Genomic DNA, 15,857 nt, shown 5'->3' with positions numbered 1-15,857 from the left:
GCTTTGTTCATGTAAGGACCGGCTATTTTCACCTCATCTCCAAAATTCTTCTTGAGTAAGGTTTTTGCCTTTAAATATCCTTGTAATGGAGTCATGTGTTGGCAACTTCTAACAATTTCTTTGGGCTGTCCTCTTGTATAGTGCTCTAAAAAATGCAAGCAATCACCTGGGCTGTCGGCCCTTTTTTCCACCACTTCCTCAAATGAGCGTAGGAATTCATGAAAGCGTAATGGATCTCAAAGTAGGGTATTTCTCTAGGTGGAAGTGAAGATAGGTTATTCTGTTTAACCAACAAGGTAGTTATTTCATTTTGCTCAATCAATAATAATAATAATAATAATAATAATCAATAAGCTGTAGCATGTTCATGTAACTGAGGTCATTTCGAGGACTGGTTCCATTACCAGTTCCATAAGTAGTCAAAGTTTGTGATATACCTGGCTCAATATCTAAAGGAATAAATGCTTTCACATCAATATGATGAGAACTGGATTTAATTCTGTTAGCAGAGGTATATGATCCCAGTTTTGCATTTTGATACACTTTTACTCTAGCCATTGACTCAGCCAGTTTGGTTTCCAACTCCAGATTTTCTCTTGTTTTCCTCAGTTGCTCTTCTTTCTCCTCCAATGCATGTTTCCTGTGTAACATTTGTTGAGCTGCTAATAATGCAGCCAGTTCTGCTTCAGCCTTAAGACGTGTAGATGACACAGAAGAGCGGCCGGATCGAGATCCATCGGATTTTACTCCAGAAGAGCCTTTCTTGCTTATATTTGATACACTGTCATTTGGTTGAACATCGTTGTTACAGACTCAGTTTGTACAGGCTTGTATTGAATATCACATGTATAGAAACAACAGAAGTAGATAACTCTGGCATACATGTCCCTTGTGATACAATGACTGGATCATGAGTGTTATAAGCTCCAGCACAGTGTTTTTGGTTTCTTAGCTTCAAAGAGCCTTAATTCCATAACCTCCACAAAACCCCGATAATGTGTACAAATGACATCAAACGATTCATTTTGTTTGCTTTGTTCATCCAGAGGTACAAGAAGCTGTAAAAATTTGTGTGACACAACTGCATCAGACATAATCAGTTGCATATTTTGCAACATTGAGCTCAATTGAGATGCATTGTCATCACATTTCATTAATTCCTTCATGGACACAATCATACTCTTCACTTTGTTTACTTTAGCCTTTTGATCCTTTTGTAGAGACTCAATTTTTTCCACCAAAGCCTTAGCCGTGAGCTTAGGCTCTCGTTTGCCGCGATCAGCATCTCGCTCGCCGCTATCAGCGCCTTGCTCCATAACTTCGAGTTAATCAACACAACAACAATGTGAACTCAATTCCAAACAGCGCTGTCTTCGTACACAACGAGCAACAACCAATGAATCCATGCAGTAAGACCACAGTCCTGAGCTCATACGCAAAAGCATCACAATCCAATTCCAATCCAACGTAACAGCAGCATATAGCAGCATCTTCCACAGCAACAGCAAACACAGTTCACAATAATTTAAATCGTGGACCCAATTGTCCCGTTATCATGCGATAAGTATTTGTGGTGATGAGTCTCCTTATACAAACACAGGTGAGCAGATGAAGCCATTTCCAATTGTGTCCACACTTCCCAGCCGAGCCATTTTCTGTTGACTTATTTATTTATATATATATATATATATATATATATATATATATATATATATATATATATATATATATATATATATATATATATATATATATATATATATATATATATATAACTGCTGAGGAAGAAGCGTTGCTGATGCGTTCCACTTGTTCTTTGATCCGATTTATTGACGAGACGTTCATGTTGATGCAATGATGCAAACATTAAAGACACACTTGTTGATTGATTATGCGGAAGTCCATGTAAAGCCACATTTAAATAGACCAATTAAGTTTACGGTCAACAGAAAGTAAGCCTTCACGCATACTTCCCCCTCTTCCCATACACACTATCAAACAGGAAATGGAATGAGATACTTATGCAGTTGAACCCAGTAAAAGACCATGACCAGGAAATTTCCCAAAAGTACAAAATAAAAGTCAAGCATATAGTGCACTTACAGATGGCATTGCCCATAAGTAGTGTAGTGTAAAACTAGTGCTCACTTATCATTATCCATCAAGGATTCAAATTCAGTTGTATTTCCATGCTTCACCACTAGAGGCAGACATGCAGTTTACCACTCATCATAAGTTACCTGTGACATCACAGTGCACCGTTCTCCATCAAAAGTATAAAAGGCCAGAACAGAACACTGCAGTCGGCATTCGACATCAGCAACCTACTGAGCAGCAGCTAGAAATTGACAGCAAAAATCACCCACGGTCAATTCTAAACCCAGTAAAGCTTGAGTGTGAAGAATCCTGTACTGTGTTTTACTGACACGCTGGGGTGAGTACAATCTCCTGATCAGCACACACTATCTGGTGTGTCACATACTCTCTCACACACACACACACACACACACACACACACACACACACACACACACACACACACACATATAATGACAGTAGATATAATATTTTGAACTTCTTTTCAAATTTTATAACATTTATTGTGTTTTTATTTCAGACTCAATGATGGTAGACGATGGTAATACACACAAACACTTACACACTCTCACACATACAGACACGCTCACTCTCAAAGACACACACACATGCACACAATCACTCACACACACACACACACAGACACACACACTCAAACACACACACACACGCCACTTTCAAAGACACATTCACACACGCATACACACACGCATACAGACACTCACTGATACACTCACGCACAAACACACACATACACACATACACACACCTGCTGACACACATACACACACACAGTCACACACTGGTAATACACACAAACACTTACACACTCAAACACTCACTGATACACTCACACACACAAAAACGATGGTAATTGTTAGGAAGTTTTCCTCTCTAGCTCGATGGACCACATAAGGATTTTCTCAATCTGGTGTTGTGGCATATTAGCTTTCCTTAAAAGGGGAGATGCGTAGCGATTCACTCCATCTACCATCACCCTAGTTGTTCTGGTTTGTAGTAAATCCATTGCCAATCGATCCTGCTTTGATCGCATGACTAATTTCTCATTTCTGTGTGGAATAGTATCACCTTGCCAAAGACTCTCTACATTCTGGGATAGTTCTTCCATTTGAGGAGTGATAGAGATATGTAAACATTGTTGAGGCTGTAGCTGGTGCTGCAGAAAGCGTGTTGGGCCTTTTAATGTCCAGCCTAGTCTAGTTCTGATTGCTGCTGGACCTCCAGGAGGCCCTAGGCCTACATGCTGAACGGGTGTTAAAAGGTGAGGATGGTCTGCTCCTATTAAAAGGAGGGGTTGGACTTTATTAATGGGCTGTAAAGGAATGTCTGTTAGGTGTTGGTATCTCTGCTGGAGTGTTGCAATGGGATAATAGTGCTCAGAGGTAAAGGCATTCTGGATCCAGTAACTCTGTTGGGGCTGCGATATAGAGCGTAACTGGAGGAAACTGTTGCTCCATTAAGTTTCTTGATATCTTGTTGAATAGTTATTTATGTTAAATCTTCCTTCTGTCCTTCTAACCTTAGTTTCTTAACTGCAGCTGGAAGTAACATGGTCCTTTCTATGTCCTTTTCACACACTCACATACAGACACTCACAAATACACTCACTCTCACATAAAAAACACATGCACACACTCACACACACATAGACACTCACACACACATAGACACTCACACACACACACATAGGCAATCGCAGGTAATACACACAAACACTTACACACTTAATCACACATACACAAACTCAGTCTCAAAGACACACACACTTTATAATGACAGTAGATACACACACATACAGACACTCACTGATACACATACACGCACACACACACACGCACACACACATACTTGTCTAACCAGTTTTTGGGGACTACATGCTGGATCCCAGAATGTGGGGACACCTATTTCTAAATGGTTTAGGAGCAAAAGGACAGCAGATTCATGTTTTAAAAAAATCTGTAAAAACACTGGTCACTTTAAATTTAAGAAAAAAGCTAAATAAAGCAATGTGACATTTTTCCATAATTTGGGGACATTTTCCGGTAGACTAATTTTGTGAGGACCAGCAAACACACACACACACTTTTCTGGTATTTCTACAACGTAGGTACTTGTGAATAATGTGGGGACAAATTTTACAGATAATTAAAATGTGGCTAAAATGCATATTTCTAATGTTAGAAATAATGAAGTCACATAAATAACAACAGAATATTTATTTAGTTTTTTTTTGCACAGATATATAGTAATTGCCTCAAAACAAAGCATTTAACTTTTTTTTTAACAGTTGTCAAAAGCAATAATAAAAAAAATATATATATATATATATATATATATATATATATATATATATATATATATATATATATATATAAAGCTATTTTGTTAACTTCAACAAAACTGTATTATAAAAGAAAATGTTTCAGACATTTAGCAATGAAAATAAAATAAATATCAACAGAAACTGACACTCATCTGTGCAAATAGAACAAAAATAAAATGGATATTTTCTTATATCTACTTTTTAAGAGATGTAATTCTATTCTTTACAAAGAACTTAACAGCCAGCCAATCCCAATCTTTCAATGCAACAGGTTCAGCTTTTATACAATCCTCACACTCTTTTTTTCCTGGCACTCTGCAAGATTTAATGAACGTGTACAGGTGTTTTTCAACCGCTTTCACTTCACTGGTGTCCCATTTCTTTTTCTTAAAAACCTTAGCACCTAAATAAACACACAACAAAGTTAGTCAAATCATACACATTTTTTTAATTTTATAAAAGCTTGGCATCATTTTAGTTCATTGGATAATACCTTTGAATGATGTAGTACTAGTTGGTTCTGTGGCTTGCTCAGCTGAGCTTTCCTGGGATTGATTGGTAAATGGTTTTAAAGCCAGTTCTTCTCCAAGATCTATTTAAACAGACCAAATGCAGTACAATTACGACACTTCGGTGTTGCTAGAGTAGAACTATACATGTGCTAAGATGTTGCAAATACCAAGACAATAAGGACATAACAGCTTAAAAAACTTTATTTCCCCTTTACCACATTATTAATAGATAAAACCAACATTGACTCTCCTAATGTCACACACTTTTCTATAGGGATAGGAAATTAAACATCTTCCTGCCATTTCTTTGAATTAAACCTACAACTCCTCCAGAAAGCTCAATAGTAATAAGCTTCACTGGCACGATACTGCATATTCAGTGCTACTGGAGTCACATGACACTGTATGATACATCTAACTAAACTTTGACTTCCTCAGCTATAGACACTAACCAGCAAGTAAAGCTCACCTTCTTCATCTGACTGATTCTCTATTCCTGACAGATCCTTTTGGAATTCTGAACTTGGGACAATTACTGCTTCTATCAAAACAACAACCAAAACAATGTAATATGACTGTTATATTCTTATGCTAGTCCTTTATGTTAAAATATGCCGACAATTAAGATATAAACTCAACTGAACATACCATTTGGATCAATGTCAATTTCATCTAGGTTCTTTCCACTGAACTCCCAAGTCTTCCTGTCTCCAATGCCATCAAAATTTTGCTTATCTTGGCAAGTTGGAGAGTCCCTTCCGAAGTCTGTAATATTCTCTGTGTACCCTCACATCATGGCCTAAAAGTCTGCCAGCTGATCCAATTCTGTATTATTGAGGTTCAGAACATTTGAAAGTGTTGCTATGTGTTTACGTAGCTTTGTTGATGAAAGTGCATTTGGATTCTTTGCTCCACATTGCATTGCAAATTCACGTGACAATCAGATCCCCTTAGGTGTGAAAGTGCTGCAGGACGTGCAAACATGTAGATGCTTTCAGAAGGAATTGCACACGATTCTCTTGTTTTTATAAGAAGCTCCATGTTCTTTTGCATAGCAGGTGTTAAAAGAATTGGAACCTTCGTCCTCGCTTTCCACGTATTTCAATTCGAGTAAAATGATGGCAGAGTTTCTTTTCAAGCTCTGAAAGTGCGAGAGCAACATCTTCATGCAAGTTATCAGTGTTTCTGTTGATAAATGATGTTAATGGCATTTTGAGACCTCACCTCTCTTCTGCGATTGAAAAGAATAGTCTGAGCCAGAGTAACCTTTGCTAGATGTGTCCAGTTCTTAGAGGAAGCATCTGATGACAGTTTCTCAAAACTCTCTTCTTGCTTTTGATCAAGATACAAATGAAGCATTTTCACATCCTCAGTAAAAGGAAGAATAAGCGGAGCATTCCACTTAACTTCTCTCTGCGTTCTAAGTGCATGTGATGATATCAGTTCACTCCATCTTGATGCATACATGTCTGAAAAGTTGTTAGCTTTCTTTGCTCTTTCACTGTCCCCATCCATCATTGCTTGAAATGAGACCAAAGAAGCAATCTTCTGTAAGCTGTGACCCAACTTTAATGCAAGTGATGGTCGTTGAAATGTGCACTTTTCTTCATCATAACCACAAGCTTTTTTGACAGCGGTGATGACATGCATGAAGTTAGCTGGATCAACAAAATCCTCTATTTTACACAAAGGAGTAACTTCCCTGGCTGAAATTAACAACCTTCCAATTTCTCTCATCTTCTGTCTGATATATTCGTGTTTGCTAACATCTGAGCCAACTCTGTTGTAAAAATACTCTCCCAATCTTCTTATGTACAAGTCTGTTTTAATGGCAAGTACCACCTTGTCATGGGTCATGTTACTGAAAAGTTTCCACAAACCAGCACTAGTTCCAGGAGGCACAGGTCCCATGTAAGCACTTTGTGAAAGCAACCTGTTCTTTCCTGGTTTGGGATTAGATGGATAATTTTTGCTCATCTTACATCGCTTCATATGACACCAAAGAAACTTTTTAGCAAAGAGTCCTTGACAGTTACAGCAATGCACAAACTTGATTGAATCACTATCTTGTCGGGGCTTCTTATAAGGTACAAGCTCGCCTTTTCCACACTGAAGAACCTCAGCATTATGTGCAAAATTCTCTATTTCTGAGGTGATCTAGTAAGTTTTTCCTTTCTTTTGAACCTTTTGGAAAAGTCAAAGCTTTTGCAACTTCAGACTCTGTGCTATGCACCTGCTCTAAATGTCTTGCCATTTTTGATAGTGGTTTGCTGCAAAACAAACAGTACTGTTTCTTGTCATACACTCTTGTTTTATTGGTTGCTTTTGACACTCCTTTGACTGAAACTGAGCTTGACTGATCAGGTTTAACTTCAGTGTCTTCCACATCTACAACACTGCAGTGACCAGTGCTAGAACTAAGTGAAGGACAGATTTTTGTAACTGTCTTGACCTTCCTTTTAGAAATTGAAAGACTGCAGTCACTTTCATCCGAGCTACTATCTGAAGATTCAGGGACATACTCCTCTTCACTGCATTCCATACTACTAATGGAGCGGTCATCACCCCTGCTTACATCATCAAGCTATAAAATACAATATAACAAATATAAACACCGAAAAATACTAATGCAGTCCTCAGAACTTTTTTTTTTTTAAGTATTTTTTCGAACCTGAGAAATGCTTGTTTCAACTTGTGATTGCAGTTTATGGTACTGATTTCCAGTAAACATTTCACCTAATGTTAACCCCTGCAAAGTAAAAAAAAAAAAAGTAATAAGAACTTCAAATGAGTTCATGTACACAAAAGTGGAAAATAAACTGCCTTTTGGTGACATTGTAACTTTTCTTATAATGTCAGAAAGGTACACTCTGTAAAATACAACAAAAACAAAAGCACATGCTGTATAACACCACATACATTTGAAATCACTCTTTTGCTAACACTGGTAAAGTACATTGTATATTGTGGGGACCTGATGTTTATTGTTTAAAAAAAATAATTTAAAAGCAGTTTCATACTTGTTTGCTGGAAGTAGACTCAGGCTCTGAATGTTGGGTGCAATGGTGATCATCTCCAGAGGCACCATCTGAGGCTGGATAATTACAGTCTGATTCTGTTCCACATTTTGTAACCTGTAATGAGCACAACTATTAATTATGAGCCAAAAAAGATAAGCATCTCTATATTAAAAAACTAAGCTGAACAGTGTATATTGTAGAAAGAATTGTTATGCCAACACACTCCAAGTAAACAAGATATTTACAGAAAAATAGGAAATTTAAGAGTAGACCTTTGTGGGGACCTGTGTAAAATTTCATGTTTAAACATAATGTGGGGACTCTGTGGTGGGCGGGTAATTCCTGACCAGTCAATTGAAATCACTCCTTTGCTAACACTGGTAAAGTACATTGTATATTGTGGGGACCTGACGTTTATTGTTTAAAAAGAAATAATTTAAAAGCAGTTTCATACTTGTTTGCTGGAAGTAGACTCAGGCTCTGAATGTTGGGTGCAATGGTGATCATCTCCAGAGGCATCATCTGAGGCTGGATGAATACAGTCTGATTCTGTTCCACATTTTGTAACCTGTAATGAGCACAACTATTAATTATGAGCCAAAAAAGATAAGCATCTGTATATTAAAAAACTAAGCTGAACAGTGTATATTGTAGAAAGAATTGTTATACCAACACACTCCAAGTAAACAAGATATTTCCAGAAAAATAAGAAATTTAAGAGTAGGCTTTATGTGGGGACCTGTGTAAAATTTCATGTTTAAACATAATGTGGGGACTCTGTGGTGGGCAGGTAATTCCCAGACCAGTCAACATTGTATATTGTGGGGACCTGACGTTTATTGTTTAAAAAGAATTAATTTAAAAGAAGTTTCATACTTGTTTGCTGGAAGTAGACTCAGGCTCTGAATGTTGGGTGCAATGGTGATCATCTCCAGAGGCACCATCTGAAGCTGGTTGAATACAGACTGATTCTGCTCCACATTTTGTCTCCTGTAATGAGCACAACTATTAATTATGAGCCAAAAGATAAGCATCTCTATATTAGAAAACTAAACTGAACAGTGTATATTGTAGAAAAAATTGTTATACCAACACACTCCAAGTAAACAAGATATTTCCAGAAAATAAGAAATTTAAGAGTAGGCTTTATGTGGGGACCTGTGTAAAATTTCATGTTTAAACATAATGTGGGGACTCTGTGGTGGGCAGGTAATTCCCAGACCAGTCAACATTGTATATTGTGGGGACCTGACGTTTATTGTTTAAAAAAAATTAATTTAAAAGAAGTTTCATACTTGTTTGCTGGAAGTAGACTCAGGCTCTGAATGTTGGGTGCAATGGTGATCATCTCCAGAGGCACCATCTGAAGCTGGTTGAATACAGACTGATTCTGCTCCACATTTTGTCTCCTGTAATGATCACAACTATTAATTATGAGCCAAAAGATAAGCATCTCTATATTAGAAAACTAAACTGAACAGTGTATATTGTAGAAAGAATTGTTATACCAACACACTCCAAGTAAACAAGAGATTTCCAGAAAAATAAGAAATTTAAGAGTAGACCTTTGTGGGGACCTGTGTAAAATTTCATGTTTAAACATAATGTGGGGACTCTGTGGTGGGTGGGTAATTCCTGACCAGTCAATTGAAATCACTCCTTTGCTAACACTGGTAAAATACATTGTATATTGTGGGGACCTGATGTTTATGGTTAAAAAATAATTTAAAAGCAGTTTCATACTTGTTTGCTGGAAGTAGACTCAGGCTCTGAATGTTGGGTGCAATGGTGATCATCTCCAGAGGCACCATCTGAGGCTGGATAATTACAGTCTGATTCTGTTCCACATTTTGTAACCTGTAATGAGCACAACTATTAATTATGAGCCAAAAGATAAGCATCTCTATATTAAAAACTAAGCTGAACAGTGTATATTGTAGAAAGAATTGTTATGCCAACACACTCCAAGTAAACAAGATATTTACAGAAAAATAGGAAATTTAAGAGTAGACCTTTGTGGGGACCTGTGTAAAATTTCATGTTTAAACATAATGTGGGGACTCTGTGGTGGGCGGGTAATTCCCTGACCAGTCAATTGAAATCACTCCTTTGCTAACACTGGTAAAGTACATTGTATATTGTGGGGACCTGACGTTTATTGTTTAAAAAGAAATAATTTAAAAGCAGTTTCATACTTGTTTGCTGGAAGTAGACTCAGGCTCTGAATGTTGGGTGCAATGGTGATCATCTCCAGAGGCATCATCTGAGGCTGGATGAATACAGTCTGATTCTGTTCCACATTTTGTAACCTGTAATGAGCACAACTATTAATTATGAGCCAAAAGATAAGCATCTGTATATTAAAAAACTAAGCTGAACAGTGTATATTGTAGAAAGAATTGTTATACCAACACACTCCAAGTAAACAAGATATTTCCAGAAAAATAAGAAATTTAAGAGTAGGCTTTATGTGGGGACCTGTGTAAAATTTCATGTTTAAACATAATGTGGGGACTCTGTGGTGGGCAGGTAATTCCCAGACCAGTCAACATTGTATATTGTGGGGACCTGACGTTTATTGTTTAAAAAGAATTAATTTAAAAGAAGTTTCATACTTGTTTGCTGGAAGTAGACTCAGGCTCTGAATGTTGGGTGCAATGGTGATCATCTCCAGAGGCACCATCTGAAGCTGGTTGAATACAGACTGATTCTGCTCCACATTTTGTCTCCTGTAATGAGCACAACTATTAATTATGAGCCAAAAGATAAGCATCTCTATATTAGAAAACTAAACTGAACAGTGTATATTGTAGAAAAAATTGTTATACCAACACACTCCAAGTAAACAAGATATTTCCAGAAAATAAGAAATTTAAGAGTAGGCTTTATGTGGGGACCTGTGTAAAATTTCATGTTTAAACATAATGTGGGGACTCTGTGGTGGGCAGGTAATTCCCAGACCAGTCAACATTGTATATTGTGGGGACCTGACGTTTATTGTTTAAAAAAAATTAATTTAAAAGAAGTTTCATACTTGTTTGCTGGAAGTAGACTCAGGCTCTGAATGTTGGGTGCAATGGTGATCATCTCCAGAGGCACCATCTGAAGCTGGTTGAATACAGACTGATTCTGCTCCACATTTTGTCTCCTGTAATGATCACAACTATTAATTATGAGCCAAAAGATAAGCATCTCTATATTAGAAAACTAAACTGAACAGTGTATATTGTAGAAAGAATTGTTATACCAACACACTCCAAGTAAACAAGAGATTTCCAGAAAAAATAAGAAATTTAAGAGTAGGCTTTATGTGGGGACCTGTGTAAAATTTCATGTTTAAACATAATGTGGGGACTCTGTGGTGGGTGGGTAATTCCCTGACCAGTCAATTGAAATCACTCCTTTGCTAACACTGGTAAAGTACATGGTATATTGTGGGGACCTGACGTTTATTGTTAAAAAAATAATAATTTAAAAGCAGTTTCATACTTGTTTGCTGGAAGTAGACTCGGGCTCTGAATGTTGGGTGCAATGGTGATCATCTCCAGAGGCATCATCTGAGGCTGGACGAATACAATCTGATTCTGTTCCACATTTTGTCACCTGTAATGAGCACAACTATTAATTATGAGCCAAAAAAGATAAGCATCTGTATATTAGAAAACTAAGCTGAACAGGGTATATGTGTAAAAAGAATTGTTATACCAACACACTCCAAGTAAACAAGAGATTTCCAGAAAAATAAGAAATTGAGGAGTAGGGGACCTGTGTAAAATGTCATGTTTAAACATAATGTGGGGGTTAATTATAAGCCCAAATATAAAAGCATGCTGGCATTGTACAGCTAAGCTGATGCCATTTAATTATCCATCACTGCTACAAGAATAAAGATTCTTACTTCATTTCTCCAGGGACAGTCACCATCTCCATAATTATAGGTGATCTCCTCTCCAGGTATTATGTCTCTTAAAGCAAAAAGACACAAATGGGGCTTTCCCTCTACAAGAATTCTCTTCATTTTGCAGTTGGGTTTAATGTGGTCGTCATTGACCAGTCTTCCAAGTGTGCCATCATCCCTTGCAGCATCAATACTGAATTTGAACAAACAAACAAATTTAAGTTACTGACAAACCCCCACACAAGTATTATTATTATTAATAATTATTATTATTATATTACTGACAAATTTGGTTCTTTCATTTTTAAATAATAATGATCTCTAAACTGTGCAGAATGCTTCTACAGGCAGTCATGATCAGGCTTTTTAATGTGCCTGTAGGATTGTTTTATTTAAGACCCAGCCTGATGCACAGCTCAACAAAATCATGCATCAGAGCTACAACGGTGTTATTAAAGATTTAGCACAAAAGACTGAATAAGACTTTTAATAAAACCTAGATACAAGTTTATTCTGATTTAAAAACTTTAATTCAATACCCAGGTGAATGATTCACACAGTCTGCGCATGCGCCGATACACGACGTCGTGCTTACAGAAACACCGGCACAGCTGATGATATTTAAATGCTCGGGATATAAACATTACCGTGTCACAGAAGTAATATTTCAAGTCCATATAACATCAAGTCATCTTTTAATTTTATCCGCTAGATTTAGTGCAGCACGGCACGTGACATCACTTTTCACGGCTAAACTTTTCCTTCGTATTTAAAGTTTGCAGCTCAAACCGCATCTAAACACATGGAGGAATAAAGATGATAAATACTCACGTCCAGAAGTTTCCGTGCCAGATGAAGTCGAACATGAATGCCTTTAGGGAGTTGTGATAAAGGCGTTGTCTTCTCTGGCTCTCCTGACAGCTGATGAGTTCCCCTCTGTACTCCAGCACGAAGCTGCCTTTAGTAAAGTCTGTCACCGCAAACACTCCTCTACCTGAGCCGGGAAGCACAGCGCGCTAGCATAACCGGCTAATTATCACTATCATTATCATTCAGAGTTTCTCTGCTCTGCTCACCTTTAAATGCATCAATGTATTTCACATCAAGCCCCGCTTTATCACGACAAGTGGTGATGTGAAATACAGCGTCCTGATTTGGGCTCTGCCTTTTGCTTCCTCTCATTTTTATAGCCAGGACTTCACCCTTATTACCGATTAAAACATTCATTTACTAGTTTACATACTTTACTAATCTTGAAGATATTATTTGCTGGATGCATTAAATATGAATAGATGATAGAGCATTAGCAAAACAATTACACCGACACAGTTTAAATGCCTCGTTAAGGCTGAGCTAGCTAGCTAGCATGAGTTAATTACAAACAACTCTATGGAAATTATAAATAATAATATTAATAATAATATAATTTTATAAAGTCCTAAAAATGTTGATATTCTACCACAGTTTACTTAATAAAACATTGTAATTGTATAACCTTTAAAAGCTTTATATTATGGTTATTCACCTCACATAGTCTTTGCATGGAGTGCTAATTAGCGAACTGCACCTTTCAGCACCTTTCAGCTAAGGTTGTACGATGTTGTGAAGTCCCTCACTCAACAACATACTACCTCATTGGCTCAAAGCCCCCCCTATGTTCTTTCTGTTTTAACCAATCAGACTTCAGTGTAGGTGCATTACGTCAGAAAGTGTGTATAGCTGATGTTTTTACGGTCTATGGCCAGAGGGGGAGTTTACACACTTGAGTCGCAGCCTCGAATACACACACACACTTTTTTTCTGGGACATGTCAAACTTGGGGACTAAGGAGATATTAAGGGGGGGTGTTCAGCTCGATGAGTTAGACATGCTGCAGTGGTTAGTTTTGTGGGGACTCAATTTTAGGTCCCCACGTTCACACAGGTACCACGTTATTGGTGTGTATTCGGTCAATGTCCCCAGTTTGTAAGTTTTGCGAACACACACACACACACACACACACACACACACACACACACAATGACAGTAGATATAATGATTGGAACTTCTTTTAAAACTTTATAACATTTATTGTGTTTATATTTCAGAGTTGAGGCAGTCAATAGGTGATAATACACAAACACTTACACACTTACACATTCAAACACACATACACACACAGTCACTCACACACATACAGACACACACGCACACAAGCACTCACACACACGGACACACACACTCACACACACATATATAATGACAGTAGATTTAATACTTTTAACTTCTTTTAAAACTTTATAACATTTATTTTGTTTTTATTTCAGTTCGGAGGTGGTTAAACGGTGGTAACACACAAACACGTACACACTCAGACACTTAAACACACAAACACATGCTCACTCTCAAAGACACCTTCACACACTCACACACACACATACAGACACTCACTGATACACTCACTCACACACACAAACACTCACACACACCTGCTGACACACACACACACGCACACACACACACAGTCACACACTGGTAATACACACACTGCATTTCGTTGCCTTGTACTTGTACATGTGTAATGACAATAAAGTTGAATCTAATCTAATCTACACACTCAAACACACATATACACACACTCTCACTCTAAAAGACACATGCACACACTCACACACACAGACACTCACTGATACAGTTATTCACACACACACACACCTACTGACACACACACACACACACACACACATACAGACACTCACTGATACACTCACACACAAACAAACGCACAAACCTGCTGACACACACACAGTCGCACACAGTCACACACTGCACAGACACACACACAGTCGCACACAGTCACACACTAGTAATAAACACAAACACTTACACACACATACACACACACACACTCACACACACATACACACACACACACAGTCACTCACACACACATACAGACACACACGCACACAATCACTCACACACACATACAGACACACTCACACACACATTTAATGACAGTAGATTTAATACTTTTAACTTCTTTTAAAACTTTAACATTTATTTTGTTTTTATTTCAGTTCGAGGTGGTTAAACGGTGGTAACACACAAACACTTACACACTCAGACACTCAAACACACAAACACATGCTCACTCTCAAAGACACCTTCACACACGCACACACACACACACAGACACTCACTGATACACTCACTCACACACACACAAACACTCACACACACACACACACACAGTCACACACTGCACAGACACACACACACACACACAAACACTCACACACACACCTGCGGACACACAGACACACACACACAATCCCACACTGGTAATACACACAAACACTTAAACACTTACACACTCAAACACACATAAACACACACTCACTCTAAAAGACACATGCACACACTCACACACACATAGACACTCACTGATACAGTTATTCACACACACACCTACTGACACACACCACACACAGTCATACACTTGTAATACACACAAACATATACACACTTGCACGCACATACACACACTTTCACTCTCAAAGACACATTCATACATGCACACACTCACACACATACAGACACTTACTGATACACACACAAACACACACACAGACACACACACACATATAATGACAGTAGATATCATATTTTGAACTTCTTTTTAAATTGTATTAAATTTATTGTGTTTTATTTCAGAAATAGTGCAGGCAATCGCAGGTAATACACACAAACACTTACACACTTAATCACACATACACAAACTCAGTCTCAAAGACACACACTTTATAATGACAGTAGATACACACATACAGACACTCACTGATACACACACACACACACACAGACACACACACACACATATAATGACAGTAGATATAATATTTTGAACTTCTTTTCAAATTGTATAACATTTATTGTGTTTTTATTTCAGACTCAAGGACGGTAGACGATGGTAATACACACAAACACTTACACACTCAATCACA

The 15,857-nt window shown here is 37.6% G+C and overlaps 1 protein-coding gene and 1 long non-coding RNA gene across 2 annotated transcripts; one reads left to right on the top strand and one right to left on the bottom strand.

The window, feature by feature from the left end:
• Positions 1-2,274: 2,274 nt before the first annotated feature.
• Positions 2,275-14,265, top strand: LOC124378465. Its single transcript, XR_006924223.1, has 4 exons — positions 2,275-2,434; positions 2,618-2,638; positions 13,959-13,976; positions 14,178-14,265. It is a non-coding gene; the product is annotated as an uncharacterized LOC124378465 (long non-coding RNA).
• Positions 7,514-12,013, bottom strand: LOC124378367. Its single transcript, XM_046838000.1, has 12 exons — positions 11,872-12,013; positions 11,463-11,576; positions 11,008-11,121; positions 10,589-10,702; positions 10,169-10,282; positions 9,717-9,830; positions 9,269-9,382; positions 8,850-8,963; positions 8,428-8,541; positions 7,974-8,087; positions 7,625-7,702; positions 7,514-7,537 (listed from the first exon to the last, which is right to left on the bottom strand). The coding sequence occupies exons 2-11, from the start codon at positions 11,528-11,530 to the stop codon at positions 7,696-7,698; spliced, it is 987 nt and encodes a 328-aa protein (XP_046693956.1). The 5' UTR covers positions 11,531-11,576; positions 11,872-12,013; the 3' UTR covers positions 7,514-7,537; positions 7,625-7,695.
• Positions 14,266-15,857: the final 1,592 nt, after the last annotated feature.

The sequence above is a fragment of the Silurus meridionalis genome, chromosome 24 (genome assembly GCF_014805685.1).
Source record: "Silurus meridionalis isolate SWU-2019-XX chromosome 24, ASM1480568v1, whole genome shotgun sequence".
Lineage (NCBI taxonomy): Eukaryota > Metazoa > Chordata > Actinopteri > Siluriformes > Siluridae > Silurus > Silurus meridionalis.
This window is presented reverse-complemented; position numbering and strand designations above follow the sequence as displayed.

Coding starts and splice junctions, on each gene's coding strand:
- LOC124378367 (XM_046838000.1), bottom strand. CDS start 11,530: ATGATGCCTCTGGAGATGATCACCATTGCACCCAACATTCAGAGCCCG. Junction 10,283..10,588: donor AGTCTACTTCCAGCAAACAA/GTATGAAACTTC, acceptor TGCTCATTACAG/GTTACAAAATGTGGAACAGA. Junction 8,542..8,849: donor AGTCTACTTCCAGCAAACAA/GTATGAAACTTC, acceptor TGCTCATTACAG/GTTACAAAATGTGGAACAGA.